The sequence below is a fragment of the Equus quagga genome, chromosome 13 (assembly GCF_021613505.1).
Source record: "Equus quagga isolate Etosha38 chromosome 13, UCLA_HA_Equagga_1.0, whole genome shotgun sequence".
In the NCBI taxonomy this organism is placed as follows: domain Eukaryota; kingdom Metazoa; phylum Chordata; class Mammalia; order Perissodactyla; family Equidae; genus Equus; species Equus quagga.
The window spans coordinates 63,671,508-63,689,369 of NC_060279.1; the positions used below are offsets into that span (position 1 = coordinate 63,671,508).

The following is a 17,862-nucleotide window of genomic DNA, read 5'->3' on the forward strand; positions in this document are numbered from 1 at the left end:
ATGCCCAGAAGATGATAGAGTAAAGACCATGTAAAGATAACTTTGCAAATTGCAGTTATGAATAATTGTGATAGCTATTCATTTACAACCCCAAAATCGACTCATCAGGTATTAAACTTTTCCTATTATATAAAAATTCAGATTAACAAAGTCTGGGAAAACAATTCTTTGTTTAAATTTGGCTCTTCTAGTCAAGGCTATAATATGTCTCATGCTCATATATACCAAATGTGATAGGCACATGGTCATTATATCTACTCCTGTTTTAACGACTTTAGATGAGTTCTATAGGACCTTAATTGCCTATTAAATATATATAAAATATATCTTAAAGATCAAACTCCCCCCCCCTTTAAGATAAGTTAATTTTTAAAGAAAGCAAGAGAGTTTAGCAGCTTGAAGTGTGGTGGTGATTTAAAAAGGGAACTAGGAGCTAACAACAGGTATATTAGAAACTAGGAAGAGGTATACAGTTTGATTTAAGAATTAGTTGTTTTACAAAACATGGTACAGGCATTAGTGTATTAAAAATGGAAAATTGTATAGATTGTCATTTCTCAAACTTCAGTCTTCTGGATTCTTTCTGTTGCATTTTTTAGTGTTAAGAATAAAAAAATTAGAAGTTGGAGCTTTGGAGAAGATGGAATTTTCAGTATAAATATGGAAAGAAAGTTCTTGAAAGAAATGCCAAAAAAGATCCGCAGAATTTGTGGGAACCACTAGACTAAACAAAGGCTTGAGAGTTTAGAAATTATTCAGATTGGGTATATTAGGAATTTTGTTATGTGTCTTCAATTATATATATTCAAAAATATATATTATATATATATAATATATATAAATCCCCAATTGCAAAATGAATATGGCAATGATAAATTATTTCTTAGGAGAGTGAAAAATCTCTAGCACCATTGCTTGTAAGCTCTGAAAAAGCTTATCTGATTATCTGCTAGGAAAAAGAAATCGTTATTTTGAATCCCCACAGACTTTTCGAAGACGTTAAAATTCAAATATTCTTCTCTTTTTACCCAAGAGAACATTGTACCTGCTCTAAAGGCCTCCCAGCCCTTTGTATGTTTTGTCTGTATTGTACTCCTAGCTCAGTAGTAGTTAATGGCTCTTAATTTGTAAGAATAGTATTTAAAAACAACTTTCTATCACTATTCACTATTTACTTAGTTTTTAATTCAAATCACTTTTAGAATTTGTAGATTCAGATTGAGGAAGTATGAAGAATTAGTATCAAAATAGGTTCATTTGGTTTTTAAAAGGTTTCAAATTAGGTTTGCTTAAATATGCTCTCCAAAGCAAGTGGGATAAAAGTTTTTTGATAAAGTGTGCATCTGACTTTTAGATATTAATTCAGTTACTAATTACCAAAAAACAAGTTTTCATTCAGAACAACAATTTCAATTATAGAGTTTGTCAACTAATTTTAAGACTGGAAGGATACTTCACAAGTCCATATATTCAACCATTTCCTTAACTATTTGTGACATAGTTGCATTGTTTAAACAAAAGAGTAAAAATGAGGGTAGATAAGATATAACAACTATTTCTTAGAAGTTAGACCAGTGCAGGTACATTTTTGGATGACCTCATGTGCAATTGAGTGTGCGCTTTCAGATATTTGCACCCCCAATACCTGTGAATGTACACAAAGTTATACGTGTTTTTCTACCTGGCATTATTTTTTTTGAGATGACTAACTGGGCTTAGGAGGCATTCTGTTAATGCCATAAGTCAGAAGCTATTTCTTTATTTATAATATGAATATTTCAGAGAGTGTTTTAAGATGGCTTAGAAACAAATTAAGTGCTCAGAAATTGAAACCTTGACCTTGGCCTCATTTGTCACATATTCTATTCAAGTGAGTCAACCAACTGTAGGCTAACTAAATAAAAAATATCATCAAACTGACTTCACCCTCAGCTGTCAGCATTGGCCTTTTGCATATCACATCCTTAGTACAAAAACAGAATCACTGCCCCCTTGATGTTCCTTCCTGTTACTATAATGTACTAGGGAAGAAGAAAGTCAGTCAAATGTGGTTCACAGGATCTTCCAAGAAGATGTAGTCCTGGTGAGTAAGTGCTAGTGAAGCATTTATGAACTCTTCCCTTTTCTTATAAGGATGCTTCTACTGCTATTCTGACAAAAAATAACTTTGATTTACTGGGGTTTGGGTAAAATGAACCCTATTTGACTTTAAAGGAGAATTAAAATCGTTAGGAAGCAGTGGCCTACATTGTGAAATGTATCTCACAATGTACAGAGCATATGGTAACTGACATTGTGCTTGGAGGGCATATTTTTTTCCTCAAAATTTATTCATTCTTTTATTCAACAATATGTTTGAATGTATTTTGTGTAAGTTGCTTAACCGTGGAGATAGAGTAAAGAACAGAACATCCTGGGTGCTCACAGAGGTTACATTCTTGTGGTTGGAGAGACGAAAAACAAGCAGATAATCACAGTAATTTCAGGTGGTGATAAATGCTATTTTAGAAATAAATGAGATTATGTGATTAGGTCGGGGAGGGGTGCTACTTAAAATAGGATGGTCAAAGAAGGCTTCTCTGAGGAGGTAATATTTGAATAAGACCTGAAAATGGGTAAGGAACTAGCCATTTGAAGAGTGAAGGAAGAATATCCCAGTGGGAGAGAACAGCCAGTTGTAAAGGCTCTGAGGTAAAAATGAAGTTAGTATGTTAAAAGAATGGACTGAGAAGGTCAATGTGGCTGGAGTGTAACAAGGTGGGAGAGAAGGGAATGAGATAAAATTGACAAGACAGGGACCATGTAGGCCATTGTAAAACATTTGGATTATACCTTAAAAGCAATTTTAAGATTAGTGTCCTCATGCCTGTGAACCTGAGCTTTAAAATAACTTTTTTTTTCCTAGTTAGACTTTTTAAACTTTATAGCTAACAAGAAATGTACTTAATTATGATTTTTTATTTCAAAATTTTATTTTAAATATTGCTTCTTTCTGACTCTTGTAATTTTCTTTAAATTAGAATCATCTTATTGTGAAGGTTCCCCCATATCATGACCAACATATAACTTTGCCAGTATCGGTGGGAATATATGTAGTGACCAATGCTGGAAGATCTCATGATGTTCAGCCATTCACTTACACTCCAGACCCAGGTATGTCAAAATAAGAAATTCTAAACTAAAATGAATAATTAATTTCCAGTTCTTTGGAAGGATATGAAGATGACCAGCCAACCAAAAAGGAAAAGTTGTGTACTAAGATGAATTGATACTAGTATTTTTTGGAGATGGCTTTATTTCCTAAGAAGATGGCCACCAAATACTGCTTTTATTCTTATGTTAAGAGAATCATTTCTGCCTTATGCTCTAATAATAAAAGAAAAGCTAAGAATGCTCTGAAGTCAGACTCTCCAGAGTTATCATACAGCTTATTCCTTAGTTAGAATTACCAGACATTGAGTACCTCTTATGTGCAGAAAGGTGAAAGTGACGACTTTGGGAAGCTGCTAATAGTTTACTCTGGCTAGCTTATAGGATGCATTTTGGTCGAGGTGAGAGAGAAGCTTGGAGTGATGAGAGAGTTACATGCCTGTAACACTTTCTAATTTGTATAATCAAAAACACCAAAGACTGCTAGTGAATAAATATTTAAAAAATAAGCATTTAGTTAAAATAGATGCTGTAGAAACCAGAGCAATAAAAGCAATTGAAATGTTAAAAGTTTAGAACATCTCTGGGAAAGAAGTATCTTACAAGTTCTTTGCCTGCATTCATTTAGTTGCCTGAAGAAGAGAAGCCTTTTCCTGGGAGAAGTAGGGAGAACATTTTGGAAATGGAAACTCTTCACATGTTCCATTGACCTTGGCTTGGTTTCTGCCATGCTTATTATTAGTCAGTTTATTCCAGTCTCAGGCATACTTCAGAATTAGCAATTCCTCCATATCTGTAAATTTATTAATGTGTTATTCCCAAATAGTTCAGGACTCAGTGAGGTACAAAGTCTATAAAGAAGTTAGAGAAAGAAAGCCCTGGCAATAAAAAGTGATGGAAACAGTAGCTAGGACAGAGTTATAACTAGTCGTTTTTTTTTTTTTTTAAAGATTGGCACCTGAGCTAACAATTGCTACCAATCTTTTTTTTTTTCCTGCTTTTTTCTCCCCAAATCCCCTCAGAATATAGTTGTATATTTTAGTTGTAGGTCCTTCTAGTTGTGGCCTGTGGGACGCTGCCTCAACATGGCCTAATGATTGGTGCTATGTCCACACCCAGGATCCAAACCCTGGGCTGCCAAAGTGGAGCTCGCGAACTTAACCACTCGGCCACAGGGCCGGTCCCTAAGTAGTCTTGATCATTACTTTCTATCACTTAGTGTATCTGTTCCTTTTTTTAAAAATCATGTCTGAATTTCACATTGGTTATTTTCCACCAGTTTGCTACAAAAGTATGACCCAGTGTGGCACTAATAAACTCCTCTTAGTATTTGTATCAGAATAAAAAGATCACAAGTAGAAATTTCAGACAGAAAAAGGCAAAATTTAGAAATAATATACTGGCTTCAACAAAAATAGTAAAGAGAAGGTTGGTTTATACTCAAAGACCAAATATTTGATTGTTTTCTTAGTAGGAAAGCCTCAAAAATCCAAGAAAGTTTGATTTAAAACTAATGGTAATTAAAGCATTATAGTAACTCTTAGTTACTAAATATTGGCATTTAATATTTTGCATGAGGAGGAGCTTGCCCGTGTGGGGAGAAAGATGGCATAATTAATACATAAGAACTTTTTTCCTGATGAGCTTTTATATAGTTTGTATGGGAAGGGAAGAGGGAGGTATATGTGTGTGTCAGGGAATAGCCTTAAAGTTTTTGCTATTCTGAAGATACTGAGGTTTTGTTCTTACTCGTTTGTTTTTATGGATTAATTAAAAAGAACTTCAGGACTTTGAAGTACTTAGCATCAGCTTTAAGAATCCTCATTTCTTAGTGATGAATGCTGATTATTAGAAATTGCCCTTTGATAAATTGCCAAATAAAACAGCTTTTAAGTCTTCTTCTTTAAATCCTGTACTAATGGGCTATATTTGGCCACATTTAGGCAATCAACATATGCTTATTCTTTTAAGTTTTTTCCCCTTGGATTTTGTATGTCATAGATAGCAATTGCTCTCAGAAACTCTTAAGTGAATAAATACATAGTAAGCAAACTTTGTAATAAGATCCAATGTTCTGCCTTTATGATGTAGCTAATTAAAGAATCTTCCCATAATTTCACATTTTTGTATTTTATAAAATGTAATCATCATTTCAAATTTACATGAGAGACAATATGATTTCAGGAAAACTTGGCTATAGAAAATTTGCACTCTCTTTATCATAAACTAGGGGCTAGCCTGGTGGCTCAGCGGTTAAGTTCGCACGTTCCGCTTCTCTGCAGCACGGGGTTCGCAGGTTCGGATCCCAGGTGCAGCTGTGGCACCGCTTGGCACGCCATGCTGTGGTAGGCATTCTGTATATAAAGTAGAGGAAGATGGGCATGGATGTTAGCTCAGGGCCAGGCTTCCTCAGCAAAAAAAAAGGAGGACTGGCAGTAGTTAGCTCAGGGCTAATCTTCCTCAAAAAAAAAAACCCAAAAAACAAAAAAAACAAACTAGTTGCTGTTGTGATTCATCTGGAGACTGATTAAATATTTGAATATTCAATGGTCTGTGATTATAACACCTAAAACTAGACCCACCCTAATACTCTCAAGTCAGAGTAGAAATGACAACTGTTACATCATTTGTCTATTTAAAAGTTATAAATAAAACTTTAAAAATCATTAAATAAAATGTATCCTATCCTCTTGATTTGACCAAGATACCTTCATAACAGTCTGGAAGGCGAGATCTGAATTTAGGATTTTCAGACTGCTTGGAATTCCAAGCTGGAATATGGCAACAGGAGGAAAGAGGATGCCCAGCCTGCCACCCTTCTTTTCCCGCTGCTGGCTCCATCCTACACCTGGAGGGCCTCGATGCACCAACCAGTGCTTCCAAGCTCTGTCCACCCTGTAGGCCTAAGATTTGCACACATAGTCTGGAGTAGTTGTGCAGGAAACTTTGAGATCTTGGGTACTTGGTACACGGTCTTAAAACTAGGATCCAGGCAAGAGTTCAAGTGAGCATAAACTGGCTCTGCACATTCTGCCAGACACAAGCCCCTCTAACACCCTCTGAGTCTATGCTGCCAAGAATACATCACATGTGCATGCTCTCAGGCACTTAGATACTTTGCAGAGTCATAAAACCTTTGTTTCATTGCCACTTAGTCACTGAAGCTTTGCTTAACCATTAAAACACCTTTAGGGTTTTTTTTACTTCAGTCTAAGACACAAAAATCACATTATGTATTTTTTGCAGTTACTCTGTAGTGATTCCTGTAAGAAATGTGGGATATAATACTTATTTGTATTTTTTTGTTGCTCTAAAAACAAATGACTAAAACTTGATTTAAAAGTAGAAATGTAAAGTTTTTTCAAAGATTAGTTTCTATTTTTAAATCTGTACTTGTTAGAATTAATGTTATGCTTAAAAATTATCCATGGATTCCTTTTCCATTCAATTCCCTAAATATCATTTGTTGGACCTCCTGTGCAGCATGCTGAGATAAATCATTTAACTTTATTCTTAGGAGGTATGTACATTTTGTCTCTTTACTCAAAATTAACTATCTCTTTATAGTATCTTTGTAACTATCATTTCATATTGTCATGTCAAGAATAAGAAATTGAAAATAAGCTGACTCATTTCCCATTTTGAATAAGTTAGGGAATATAGAATAAATATATTGCAAAATAGAAATTAAAATCTATTTAGACAAAATTATATAGTCATTTAAAGCAAGAACCTGTTTATTTGGAGTTTATTTAACTTTATTATTCAGAACTGATCTCTATTCTTAGGCTCATTAAATTTAAAGTTGTCATAGTACATATAGAGTCATACATCACTTTTAACAACAGGGATATGTCCTCAGAAATGTATCATTAGGCAATTTTGACATTGTGCAAAGAAAGTACTAATCTTATGGGACTATTGTCATATACAATACATTGATCGGTTGTTGACAAAAACGTTATGCAGTACATGACTATAATTGCTATGACTAGATATTACACCCCAGCAATTCTCCATTAATAATAGCAAAGATTACTTTTTCCAATGCTTTACAGAAAGAATAATCATAATGTTATAGATTCTGTATGTTCATTACAGTTTTTTTAATATAGCTGAATTAATTAATGTTTCTGAAGCAGTATTTAATAAGTCATTTATGTAAGTGAATGGTGAATTTTTTTCATGCTAGTGTTAACAGTACATTTGATAAGTTTAAAAAGTCATATTAATCTTCTACTCAGGTATCATCAATGTGTGTACTGTTACCAGAAGGATTATTTTTAAAGTTTGCTGTTGTTTTTGTTTTGTTTAGATAAGTGAGCATATGCTTCTGCCTACTTGGAGATTGGTAAATTTTAGAGCATAGACTGGTGGTTATAAAAACTCATCTCAACCTAGGATTTCTTCTGAACAAATAATTTAATGATGCTTTGTGAGAAAATGTTACAATTCAAGAATTTCAGGATCCTTATTTTGTTAGGATGAGTAAGTTTAAATAAATACATTAATCTTTTTTTGTTTGTTTTTAATAACAGCAGCTAGTGCTTTGAATGTAAATGTGAAGAAGGAAATATCTAGTCCAGCGAGACCTTGCTCTTTTGAAGAGGCCATGAAAGGTACTAAGTTGATTCTTCTCAAAAATTGTAAATAGGTGATTCTATATATTTTCTCTAGCAAACCTTACTCTTTTGTTTTCTCTTATGTGCTTGGAACACTTAGCAGGGTATCTTAAATATTGTAAAGTAAATATTTGTTTAACTTTACTGAAGGCAGAAACTTATTTCCCAACTTAGTATTTCCCTTCATTCACCATATAAACAACTTTTCTGTGACATATATTAGAATGGAGTTTTGTTTTGTTTTTCACTCCACAATATTAAAAATCTTAAAAGTATATATAAAGTACAATCATGTATATAAAGTAGAGTCTATAAAGCTTCTTGCTACCAATAAGATTAGTACTTGACATTGAGACTAAAGAGACCAAAATATGAACTATAGGCACTTGAAAAAGTTGCTTTAGGTTCTTTAGTTATCATTCTTTCTTCTGAGTTAAATCAAATTAAATTTAAAAATTAAAAATACTTATATTTTTTAAGGGTCATAAAATACTTAATAAATTTTATCTAACACAGTAGATTTTTTTCTATTGTCAGTAGTAAAATTCAGCATTCACATATGTAACTTGCCATTATAATTTCTGACCATGAACACTTTCCAGAGTAAATTCATAAGGAATTATGCACAAGTAAGTAAACTGCTAAGATGATCTGATTCAACTACAGGAAAATTTACAAATCTGTGCTATGGATAACCATAGCTAGTGTTTGTTGAACATACATTAAGTGCTAGGTAATATGCCACACTCTTTATTGGCATTATCTCATTTAATCTTCCAAACTCTATGGAGTAGGTGTTTATTATTCTTATTTCATAAATGAGAAAGCCAAGGTTCCAGAGAGCTTAAATAATTTTCCCAAGGTCACTTAGCTAGGATTAAAAAAGGATAGATTGAGCTTCATTGTGTGAGGTAACACATCTAAGCAAAATAATTCAAACCATGTTTATTAGATGAATAATACCATAATTAATTAATCATCAAAGAAAGTCAGGGACATTTGTGGTCTATCCTTTGCTAACTTTGAAGCGTCTTTGTTTTTCTCCAAAAATTCCTTGATGCTCATTTCATAGAGTATCGAGCTGGTGGAATACTAATATAATCTAGTGTGAAACTTCTCATAGAAGATTATGAATTGAAGATTGAAGGGTTTTAAATGCAGTGTTTAATTTTTAGTAATGAAATGATTTAGTCATTTGATCAGAATCTTACAAGCCTAAAAAAATGGATAAGAAACAAACACACATATTATTCTTTTTCACAGTTCAGACCTTCTTATTTTGACAATTTTATCAACTGAAATCATGGGAAAAATAATTTTGTGAAGATATAAAATTAAATTGAATACTAAACTATCTGATCAGTTAAAGTTTTTTTGTTATTTTAAATACAGTATCATTAATTGGAGATTCCTGATCAGTTAAACATAACAATAGCTTTTAGAACCATGAATTTTCCTTGACAAATGGCTTATTTTTATGATTCCTTGAAATCAGAGCTTTAGTATAACACCAGCATTCCATCTGGGAGATTTAATTTGGTGTACTCCAATGATGAAGACTGAGCAACATAAATGACTTTTAAATTTGTGTTATGGCAATAATCCTCCAAGTAACATTCTTATAAGTAGCCATTAATTACAATAAGATTTAGAACTTGATACCCAAATACGATATTATGGCCAGATAGCGAAAGATTTCACTCTGAAGTAAGTTTCTAATTCCTTGGAGAGGGTTTGGGAGGGTGAGAAGTAAGGAAGAGAACTGCACAACTACTCAATGAGATACTAAGTCCAGTGCGAACGCATCATGATTCTTTTTTCAGTGTTAGCCGATTGTATATATATCCTAACACAAAAGTAATGCAAATTAAATAAGATAAAGTGTAAAATGTAAACTATTCTTAATAGTTTCTTGGGAATATTTATAGAAAGTTTTCTATAGGTTCAGGTAGATGTGAGTGCAAACTCTAGATTGCTCAAAGACTCTGTGATGCAGGGTTAAAGTATTGATATGCATTCTCTCAGTTTCAGCTTTATACAGAGTGGTTAATTGGATGAGTGTGAAAACTAGTTGAGAGCATTACTTTTCTCTAACTGGTTGCAGCTATGCGGAAAGGTTTAGAAGCTTAGAGGAACCATAGAGAAAATCTAGTTCAATCTCGTTTTACAGATGAACAAAACAAGGTTTAGAGAAGTTAAGTGATTTGCTCAAGGTCACACAGCTAGTAACTGACAGAGGTTGCAACTTAAATTTCGCCCAAAACTCTATATTCTTTTGATTTTATTATTTCCTCTCCTATAAATCTTAATTCATATTTTAACCAAATATATTTGTACTTGACCTAAATGCTGCTTGCTGACAACAAACTATAGTAAAGTTTCAAAAGTTGTTATTATTTGGCACAGATAGGAGAGAACAGTGTTTAAAAGTTGTTTGGCATAAACTATCAATACCAATATTCTTCACAAATTCAAATTGATAATGGGATGGTTAAATATGTCTATCTTATTTACTTTTTGGATTTTCTGAATTGGCTTAAAAGCTCTCCCCCAACCCCCTAGGTAGTACATAGTCTTTACCTGTTTGTATTTTTTTCTTTGTTTACTAAAATGTAATTTCCAGGTAGTAGGGCTTTATCCATCTTATTCATCACTGGATCCCCAGAACCTAGAACAGTGCCTAGAACTTTGTAAGGGCTCAGTAAATACATGGTGAAAATGTAGGAAGAAAAGATACGGTAACATCTCTTAATCCGTGTAATATTGTTTACAAGTTCATTAAGATACAGTTGTGGGTGCTAGGACAAGACAGTGTAAACTCACTTTTCCCTGTTCCTCCTTTCTAAATCTACTACCTACCTTGGAAATCTTTGAAATATAGAAAGAAGAAAGTGGACTGGCTAGGGACCTCGGAACTTGAAGAACAACATCATGAGTTTCCTGGGTTTTCTTTTTATCTCCCGTTTTCTGAAGTGTGCATCAGAGAGGCCTGCAACTTAAAAGTGGTAACTGGCATAGACAAAAAATAAATCAATAAATAAGCTTGAAAATCTGCTCTCTTTGGCCAAAAGGCCAGGAAAGGGAAAGCCTAGTAAAGATTTAGTAGGATGACTTGTACCTAGTAACAACAGCTGAGCCACTAGCCAAGTTTGGGGACCAACCCATATCCCACCCACACCTGCAGTAACAACAGCAGGACTTGAGAGAGTCAACTCACCCTATGCCCCACACCTGCCAAATAGCAGTGGGCCTAATCTGCCAACAGTGGGACCCAGGAGGGCCAAAACACAGACCTCACACATGCCAGCAACAGCAGGTCAGTCTATCTGTAGGAGCAGCAACAGCAGAACCCAGGGGGCCAACCCATGCCCTATACCCCACACCAGGCAGCAGCACACAGGCCCCTCCACCTGCACTGGTGGTGCCAGCAGGCCTTGTGTCTCCCTATCCTTCCCCCAACAGCAGAGAGAGACCCAGACCTGGCAGCTCCTGGCTCTCCACCTAAGAGCAGAGGAAGATCCAGACCAAGTATCTCCCAATCCTCCATCCAGTGACAGAAGGCAATCCAGTGGCAGAAGGTGAACCAGACCCGGAGTCTCCCAAACCTCCACCCGGTGGCAGAAGGCAGCCCACATAGGTGCTTCCCTACCTCAAGCAGTACCAGCAGAGATAGAATGGAAACCCCATTAGTACCAGAAGACTAGAGAATATACCAGGAGAAATATTTTCCCTCTTGTAGGCGCAGTACCCTTCACCCTCACCTAATGGACACCAGGCAGCCCAGGGAAGCACCTTCCACTCCTGTAGGCCACACCAGCAGGATTTCAGCTGAAGCTCATGCAGAACTAGAACAACAAGCAGACCAGAATAGGCCTCAGAAAAGTAAATTGTCATTGGCCATGGAAAGACTTTGTGCATATGGCTATAGGAAGATTTGTATCTTTGTGTGGGCATTAGACAAAATATCCTTCTCTTGTTTGTCTACACCAGTAGACATACCTATTTGTCAGTGGTCTCCTTAGGAGGAGTAAAAGACTCTAACTCAACTTATTCCACCTATTTTCACTTTCCAGAAGGGAAAAAAACTATGATAATAAGAATTATTCTCTAAATAAATGTGGGGGAAAATGGTATATAGATCTGATAATCAGTAACTGTGTAGGTGATACATTTATTTGTCAGTGGATATTTATATGCAGTTTCTAATTGAACTGTAATATAAACTTGTCTTTAGATATTGAAAAATTTTAGACCAGAAATACTGTTAATGAAAATATGTGGCACTGCACTCACTATAAGATTAACCAAACAATCTACAACAAACTAAATTGACTATGATAAAGGTAAAGTAAGATTAATTCATTCATTTCTTCATTCATTCAACAAATATTTATTGATTACCTGCTATGCATCAGGCAACGACAACAAAATCTCTGCCTTCATGGAGCTCGTATTCTAATAGAATTCAAAAGCAAGAATAGCAGTTGGATATTATAGGATTAACTTAAAGCAACACTAATGGCCTTTCAAATTGTCCTGTGAGACAGGCCTAGAATACTTTCAAATGCCTGCCCTGTGCATGATCTGAAGTTTTGTCTCAGTCAAAATTGGACTGTGAGTTGAACTGTAGTGATATTGGTAGAATCTAGGTGAAAATAGGCCCAGAGTATTCATGAGTAAATAATCCATTTCTCAGAGTAATAAAGCATAGAATATCAAAAGTTAAATAAGCACTTTCCCTCCCTCAATATAATCAATTTCCGCAGGCACTGTTTCTAGCCAACTGGCTGTGAGACAAGTTGAAGTAAGACCATAAAATTTCAAATTCTTTTAAATTAAAATATTTACAAAGGTAGCTGTCCTACTCATATCATGCACCACTTAAAAATCCTTTTTGTATCCATGATTTCTTCTCAGTATCAAATTAAGAAATTTAACAGCTATGCCTTCTGTGGAGTCTATGTTTCTCTCCAGAGAGTCTCAAAGAAGTGGTAAACTTTTAGATCAAAATTTGGCTATGTGCTCAATTCAGAAGACCATGATTAGTGATATCAGTAGGCTCCACTAAGTGCCAATGGCAGACTCAAATAGACAAAGAAAAGAAATCAAGGGGAAAAAGAAGATAGAATGAAGTAGTAGAACCTACCTAATCTCTTATATAACTACTCCTGAAAACGGGAGTAGATGAAAGTGGAAAACGTTTGCTGATTTCCCTTTGGAAATTTAATTGGTAAATTTAAAATAGTCCTTAAATTTCTGAAAAGAAAAATTTTTAAGTTCTATCTAAAAGAGAAACGTGTTCATGTGTCAACTTGGCAAATTTAAGTTTTCGAAGACTAATTTAGAAAAGCAAAATCTATTTGGTTACTTGGTGGTGTTTTCTAATGAGAAGCTTGAGTTTTGTTGAGGAGAGAAATGTTCAGTCAATCCTATGGCTCTTAAAAAGTTTTGACTTTATCATGCTAGGTAGCTATATGCTAAGAGGAGAATGTAACAGTTGTAATTGAATAGCCTTAACTTCCTGGAGATTTCCAAGCTGTTCCTGTAATATATCCTAGTCGTGTTGAGCAGTGTAATTCATGGCACCCTGGAAGAGTCCTGGGGGGTATAGCTTAATAATCTAACTGCTTAAGCTTGTTGATATTTAACCTCCAGTCTCAGGCTCATACCAGGAGTCCTCGAGCCATGCTGCTTCCAAAATGAGAGGGCACTTTTTTTTTTAAAGATTTTATTTTTCCTTTTTCTCCCCAAAGCCCCCCGGTACATAGTTGTATATTTTGTGGGTCCTTCTAGTTGTGGCATGTGGGACGCTACCTCAGCATGGCTTGATGAGCGGTGCCATGTCCGCGCCCAGAATCTGAACTGGCGAAACCCTGGGCCACCGAAGCAGAGTACACGAACTTAACCACTCGGCCATGGAGCCGGCCCCCAAAAAAGAGAGGGCACATTTTGATCAACCAGTTTTGTATCTCATGCTACCATCATAGCATCAAAAAATAGACATTTAAATCTTGACAAATAGTCAACACACTAAAGAATGAAATAGTTGATGATTTTAAACTTTTCTTTCTTTTGTGTGTGTGCAGCAATGAAGACTACTGGATGTAACTTAGATAAGGTAAATATTCTTCCTAATGCTCTGATCACTCCGCTCATATCCAGCAGTATGATTAAGAGTGAAGATGTTACTCCAATGGAAGTAACAGCAGAAAAAAGATCTTCTCCTATTTTTAAGGTGAGCTACATTGATAATGAACCACATCTTAAACTCAAATAGAAAAATTGCTATATTTTGAGTGGTTTGATTTCTTTTCCCCATGTTTATGCTTTTTACTTCCCCTCTTTCCTTCAGGTTTGTTCCTCTTTGGATGCACTTAAATTTTGCTTTCAGAGTGAATGCTTTTATACTCCAATAAAATAGCTTGGAAAGTGACTTTCGGTATACATTTTGACGAGGGAGGAATTAATGTTAGCTAGATCTGTGGGATGTGGGGTCTTAATGAAAGTACTGGTTTAGCATTTTCAGAATGAGACATTTTTATTTCTTTTCCCCAGTCTTTTCCTATAACTCTCTTTCTCTTTTTGACTTGTTTTCCCCCCTATGCCCCCTGTTTTTACCCGTAACTACATCCCCTATTTCTCCCCTGTTACTAATGATCCACAAAATGGAGATTTTTTTTTAATTTGCTATTAATTCATCAACCATAGGATTAATGTGTTCTTACTGACCTAAGCATATCAATAGCTAATGATTCTTCTACTTCCTTATTTGACTGTCTTTGCTTATAATACTTATTAAGGGGGCGGCTCTGTGGCCGAGTGGTTAAGTTCGCACCCTCTGCTGTGGCGGCCCAGGGTTCGGATCCTGGACGCAGACATGGCACCGCTCGTCAGGCCACGTTGAGGCGGCGTCCCACATCCTACAACTAGAATGACCTGCAACTAAGATATACAACTGTGTACAGGGGGGTTTTGGGGAGATAAAGCAGAAAAAAAAAAAAAGATTAGCAACAGTTGTTAGCCCAGGTGCCAATCCTTAAAAAAAAAAAAAAAGTAACATAATGCTTATTAAAAAAATATCCTGGTGACAATCAGACATCATGTTATCACTGAAAATCATAGTCTTATACCTGTTTTCCAAATAATAATATAGAGTGGAAAATTGGTCCTGTATATGTTTTTAGAATAGTAGTTTTTGAGGATAAATATATGAGCTCATTTAATCTTTATATGTACATATTATTTGGGAATTTTTATTTTTTAGACTACAAAGACAGTTGGATCAACTCAACCAACATTAGAAAATATCTCTAACATAGCAGGAAATGGGTCTTTTTCATCATCGTCATCATCTTCCCACTTACCTTCTGAAAATGAAAAGCAGCAGCAGATTCAGCCCAAGGCATACAATCCAGAGACCCTGACGACTATCCAAACACAGGACATTTCACAACCTGGTACCTTTCCAGCAGTGTCTGCTTCTAATCAGCTGCCCAGCAGTGATGCACTACTGCAGCAGGCTACACAGTTTCAGACAAGAGAAGCGCAATCTAGAGAGGTATTACAGTCAGATGGTACAGTGGTTAATTTGTCACACCTGACTGAGGCATCGCAGCAACAGCAGCAGTCACCACTACAAGAACAAGCACAGACTCTACAGCAGCAGATCTCATCAAATATTTTCCCATCAGCAAATAGTGTGAGTCAACTGCAGAGTACGATTCAGCAGTTGCAAGCAGGAAGTTTTACAGGCAGTACTGCTAGTGGCAGCAGTGGAAATGTTGACTTGGTCCAACAAGTTTTAGAGGCACAACAACAGTTATCTTCAGTTTTATTTTCTGCTCCAGATGGTAATGACAATGTTCAGGAACAGCTTAGTGCAGACATTTTTCAACAAGTCAGTCAAATTCAAAATAGCGTAAGCCCTGGAATGTTTTCCTCAACAGAACCAGCAGTCCATACCAGACCAGATAATTTAATAGCTGGAAGAGCTGAAAGTGTTCACCCGCAGACCGAAAACACATTATCTAATCAGCAACAACAACAGCAGCAACAGCAAGTGATGGAATCATCAGCTGCAATGGTGATGGAGATGCAACAGAGTATCTGCCAGGCAGCTGCCCAGATTCAGTCAGAGTTATTTCCTTCAACTGCTTCAGCAAATGGAAACCTTCAGCAATCTCCAGTTTACCAGCAGACTTCTCATATGATGAGTGCATTATCTACCAATGAGGACATGCAAATGCAATGTGAATTGTTTTCTTCTCCTCCTGCAGTTTCTGGAAATGAAACTGCTACAACCACCACACAGCAGGTTGCAACCCCTGGCACTACCATGTTTCAGACATCAAGTTCAGGAGACGGAGAAGAAACTGGAGTACAAGCAAAACAGATTCAGAACAGTGTCTTTCAGACCATGGTCCAAATGCAACATAGTGGAGACAATCAGCCTCAAGTTAACCTTTTTTCCTCTACAAAGAGTATGATGAGTGTTCAGAATACTGGTGGCCAACAACAAGGTAATGGTTTATTCCAGCAAAGTAATGAGATGATGTCACTCCAATCTGGGAATTTTTTGCAGCAGTCTTCTCATTCACAAGCTCAGCTTTTTCATCCTCAAAATCCTATTGCTGATGCTCAGAACCTTTCCCAGGAAACTCAAGGTTCTATTTTTCATAGTCCAAGTCCTATTGTCCACAGTCAGAATTCTACAACTTCCTCTGAACAAATGCAGCCTCCAATGTTTCACTCTCAAAGTACCATGGCTGTGCTACAGGGCTCTTCTGTTCCTCAAGACCAGCAGTCAGCCAACATATTTCTTTCCCAGAGTCCAATGAATAATCTCCAAACTAACACGGTAGCCCAAGAAGAACAGATTTCATTTTTTGCAGCTCAGAACTCAATTTCTCCACTTCAGTCAACATCAAATACTGAACAGCAAGCTGCATTCCAACAACAGTCTCCAATATCACACATCCAGACCCCTATGCTCTCCCAAGAACAGGCACAACCCTCCCAGCAAGGTCTTTTTCAGCCTCAGGTGTCCCTGGGCTCCCTTCCTCCTAATCCAATGCCTCAAAACCAACAAGGAGCAATTTTCCAGTCACAGCACTCAATAGTTGCCATCCAGAGTAACTCTCCATCCCAGGAGCAGCAGCAACAGCAGCAGCAACAGCAGCAGCAACAGCAGCAACAACAGCAGAGCATTTTATTCAGTAATCAGAATACGATGGCTACAATGGCATCTCAAAAGCAACCACCACCAAATATGATATTCAACCCAAGTCAAAATCCAATGGCTAATCAGGAGCAACAGAACCAGTCAATTTTTCACCAACAAAATAATATGACCCCAATGAATCAAGAGCAGCAGCCCATGCAATTTCAGAACCAGCCCACAGTTTCCTCACTTCAGAACCCAGGTCCTACCCAATCTGAATCATCACAGACCTCCTTGTTCCATAGCTCTCCTCAGATTCAGTTGGTCCAAGGGTCATCGAGTTCTCAAGAACAGCAAGTAACACTCTTCCTCTCTCCAGCATCCATGTCTGCATTGCAGACCAGTATAAACCAACAAGACATGCAACAGTCTCCTCTTTATTCCCCTCAGAACAACATGCCAGGAATCCAAGGGGCCACATCTTCACCTCAACCACAGGCTACTTTATTTCACAACACTACAGGAGGCACAATGAACCAATTACAGAATTCTCCTGGCTCATCTCAACAGACTTCAGGAATGTTCTTATTTGGCATTCAAAATAGTAAGAAACTCCTTCTAATTTCTCATTTCTTAAATGTTATTGGTTGAAATGGTCAGATGATTATTATTATTAGAAGGAAACAAAACACAGTGGTTTTAAGAGCACAAATTATAGTTAGAACTCAGTCCAAGTCCCAGCTTTACCACTTACAGACTATGAGATCTTAGGCAAGTTATTTGACATACATAAGCTTCAATTTCCACATCTAAAGTGGTGGTAATATTACCTACTTGACAAGGATATTGGGAGGATTAAATGTGGTGATGTATGTAAATGTATGTGTTTACCATTTTAAGCTATAAACTTGAAAGGAAAATGAAGTAAGA

General features: G+C 36.2%; 1 protein-coding gene across 10 annotated transcripts in view; it reads left to right on the forward strand.

The window, feature by feature from the left end:
* The window catches only part of NFAT5 (nuclear factor of activated T cells 5), a 123,228-nt gene that overhangs the window by 96,378 nt on the left and 8,988 nt on the right, over positions 1 to 17,862 (forward strand). For 9 of the 10 annotated variants that reach the window (XM_046682979.1, XM_046682981.1, XM_046682982.1 and 6 more), the window contains 4 exons: positions 3,021 to 3,153; positions 7,689 to 7,769; positions 13,859 to 14,007; positions 15,037 to 17,536. In XM_046682979.1, the coding sequence (XP_046538935.1) occupies positions 3,021 to 3,153; positions 7,689 to 7,769; positions 13,859 to 14,007; positions 15,037 to 17,536 (2,863 nt within the window). The remainder of the gene's footprint in view (positions 1 to 3,020; positions 3,154 to 7,688; positions 7,770 to 13,858; positions 14,008 to 15,036; positions 17,537 to 17,862) is intronic. The other variant, XM_046682980.1, reaches the window with a different exon arrangement.